Source organism: Hermetia illucens, chromosome 3 (genome assembly GCF_905115235.1).
Source record: "Hermetia illucens chromosome 3, iHerIll2.2.curated.20191125, whole genome shotgun sequence".
NCBI classification, from domain to species: Eukaryota; Metazoa; Arthropoda; class Insecta; order Diptera; family Stratiomyidae; genus Hermetia; species Hermetia illucens.
In genome coordinates this window covers 73,271,401-73,274,411 of record NC_051851.1, presented here as the reverse complement: position 1 = coordinate 73,274,411, position 3,011 = coordinate 73,271,401, and the positions used below count along the sequence as shown (strand labels likewise).

The following is a 3,011-nucleotide window of genomic DNA, read 5'->3' as shown; positions in this document are numbered from 1 at the left end:
TTCGTTGATTGGTCTAAAGCCTAATGCTGTGGGTGAATTACTTATGGACGACAAAAGGTATACCACCTTCTCGCTTTCCAAACTTTTTACGCTTATGACGATGCACGTTCAAGGGTCAAGTAAGCAATGCTTAATAGTTTTTTTCCTGGACCGACATGCTATCTATCTTGTACTTTTCAGCCTGTTTACGGAGGGGCTAGCAAATACGTAGTTCTTTGTCCGAAGGTGTAATCGTCAGGGTATTTCCTATCTAAGCCAAAGCTCAATTTCGGGTTCTAAGAAAATACTGCTCTGTTAACAGGCTGCTAATCTCTTGCATAGCCCTGAACCTTGATTGTTTTTCGGATAATTTCTGTTTTATGGCGCAATAAACTCGCCAATCACCCTCCGCCGTCTAGGCCTTTACAATGTCCAGGGGTTACCACCATGGGGATGAGAGTAGAATTTGGTAGGTGGTAGGAGTTGAATCAATATACTATCTAAAATTGAAAGCTTCCTGAAACACAAACACCGTTCAACCCCTTACTGGCCTTACTTCATTCAAGACACTTATTTTCGCTATTCACGCGAGCAGAGTGTAACTGAAAGATAGATATATCAGTGAACTCGAACTTGTTCTTAGAGCGTATCTTCACCGATTTAGTTCATTCAGCTGCTTCCATAGTTAATACAATATATATTTCGCTGCATTAAAAGTCCAAGCTAAGGAAAATTGAAATACCAGCCAAGAACAATGCGTTGGGCATGAGTATGAAACATGTTGATGATATGGCTTCCTACTTGCCCAAGAATTGGCAAATATTATCTCACGTGAAAAAGTATTTCTCTGAGTTCTACCGGACACCCCCAATAAGCCACATATTTTTAAATGTCAGAAACTCTGTTCATATAGTTGCTTTATTATTATTATATAAGTTGATCATAAATAGGATTTCGGTGGGTGCTGGTATAACTCTAGTCAATAACCAACGTTTGTCAGTTCAACACTGAGAACATACACTATCATAATCACCTACAAGGTTCGACTGAATGTACCATGTGAATTCTTTGTAGGGACATGGTGCTTGACAATTTGGAATGTTGACTTCAATAGGGTTTTGGTCGTCGTAAGTCGTAAAATATAGTAACTGAAAAATGCACAGGGTTAAAATATGTAATTAATAGCGAACATCTGAAGGTTGTTGTTAGTATGACAACTTATTTACCTTCACTTCGTAATCGTCTTGTATCTCTGAATTATCATGAAGCTCCAAATTCAGTGAGGCTCCATAGGCTGGCCTAGCGACAGTTTGATTCCGAATTCCAAGGAAATGGAGCATTCCACCAACAGTTGCGTCATGACCTGAATACAACAAAATATTTTCCTTATGGGATCCTGCGATTAGATTATCAAGTCTGCTAGTCATATCCTCAAATAGAGTCGAACTGCGAATTTTCATATACTGCGAGGAGCCCCAAACGTCAAAAAAATTGGAGGCGAATGGTACGAGGTATTGTTCAAATACAGGGTCAGTCCAAGTAGGTAATTCAAGATGGTTGTCTCTTTGAATCAATAAAGTATCCTCAATAAGAAGCAGAGCAGTACCCGAATCTATAGTCTGTGGAATAAACAAAATATTATATATTTTGAAAGGTGTTCATTGGATTGTGTTTGATTACTTACAAGGCCTGTGTGGTACTCCAAATAAGCTAACAATTCTTGACCCTCCGTTGAATCGAAATCTATGAGATCCTTGAATTCCGGGGCATCCAAACTAGGCCCCGGTGTTATGATGTCTTCATATAAGGGGCACGACTTTCCAGGTACAGCTAACATCTGATATAAATTTCGATGTAAATTAAACTAAATAGGCTACATGAGTGCGAAGACATGTTACCTCATCCTGATCTTGTGGGATGACGTTAATTAAACTTGAGGGCCATTCGACTCGAACAAATCCGGATAGGAAATTTGCAACGCTATCCACACACCGTTGAATTGCACTGCTTAAAACCAGAATTTTATCAAGGTCCACAGTGCACGTAGCGTCTGCTTCACAGTTAGTAGAAAGCAGGGACGAATATCGAGTAGATTTTATTAATCCAGAACCATATAATTCTTGAGACCCTCTCTAAAATGTTATGAATACAACCACTTGAGTGGATACCGAGAGCGGTTTATTTTAGGTAGAATCCATACCTGCGACAAGGCTCCGTAACCTCCCGGCCAGGGATGGTCGTGGTAAGGATCTAAAGGATATGATGATGTCGGTGATCGATCCCCATGCCGGAAAAGCTAATAAATAAAACTAGAAAATCAACACGACACAGTACAAAAGATTTTATACCATTGAAACAGCTCTTAGAGTAGATTCTCCTGTTCCACATTGCAAGGACCCCGGCAAGAATGTTGCCCTGATCCCATTCACCCCACTCAGTATCAAAATACCAAATAATATCAAGTTTCGCCTAGCGTTAATAGTCAAAGCCATTTCAATAAGAATTTCAACCCCCTGGATACCTTCAGAACAAAAATAGCTTTAACAGAGATGGTCTAGATTGTGCCTGTCAATTTTGTGACTCCACCACCTAAAGGAAAGACTACAGAGCGGATGAAGTTGCACAGAAGAAACTCGACAATTTATAGCAGACATTATTGCAAGCTATCATAACAATCCTTCAACTACGGAACTGCTCATCTAATTACATGTTGTAACATAATTATGATAATTTCAAAAAGTATCTGTTATCTTGAAAATTATTTAGATATGTTCGATTCAGAGTGTTTGGAGAATATTCGTCTTTTATGATGATATGCATAGTAAACATTTCTTTCAACCAAGTATTGTATTTTCTTTTTGTCAAGGCGTTTGGGCTAGCAAATATCGCAAAGTTTACGACTTTTGAATTTTCTTTGCGTTCTCTACTCATCGTCAGTAAATGGGTTGTTTTATTGCTAACCATTTAATGTGGCCTGTAATTCACCTTCAACTTATCGCCCTTATTTGTTTCAAGATAACATATTCTATAAA

The 3,011-nt window shown here is 38.7% G+C and overlaps 1 protein-coding gene across 1 annotated transcript; it reads right to left on the bottom strand.

Moving 5' to 3' along the window:
* Positions 1-885: 885 nt before the first annotated feature.
* Positions 886-2,599, bottom strand: LOC119652443 (lysosomal acid phosphatase-like). Its single transcript, XM_038056585.1, has 6 exons — positions 2,328-2,599; positions 2,180-2,275; positions 1,878-2,111; positions 1,664-1,816; positions 1,206-1,598; positions 886-1,127 (listed from the first exon to the last, which is right to left on the bottom strand). The coding sequence occupies exons 1-6, from the start codon at positions 2,469-2,471 to the stop codon at positions 981-983; spliced, it is 1,167 nt and encodes a 388-aa protein (XP_037912513.1). The 5' UTR covers positions 2,472-2,599; the 3' UTR covers positions 886-980.
* Between the last annotated feature and the right edge of the window lie 412 nt (positions 2,600-3,011).

Excerpts from the sequence above, each read along its gene's own strand:
- LOC119652443 (XM_038056585.1), bottom strand. The coding sequence starts at position 2,471 with ATGGCTTTGACTATTAACGCTAGGCGAAACTTGATATTATTTGGTATT. Across the intron at positions 2,112-2,179 it reads GTTACGGAGCCTTGTCGCAG|AGAGGGTCTCAAGAATTATA; the intron begins GTATGGATTCTA and ends ATAACATTTTAG. Across the intron at positions 1,817-1,877 it reads TCCCACAAGATCAGGATGAG|ATGTTAGCTGTACCTGGAAA; the intron begins GTAACATGTCTT and ends AATTTATATCAG.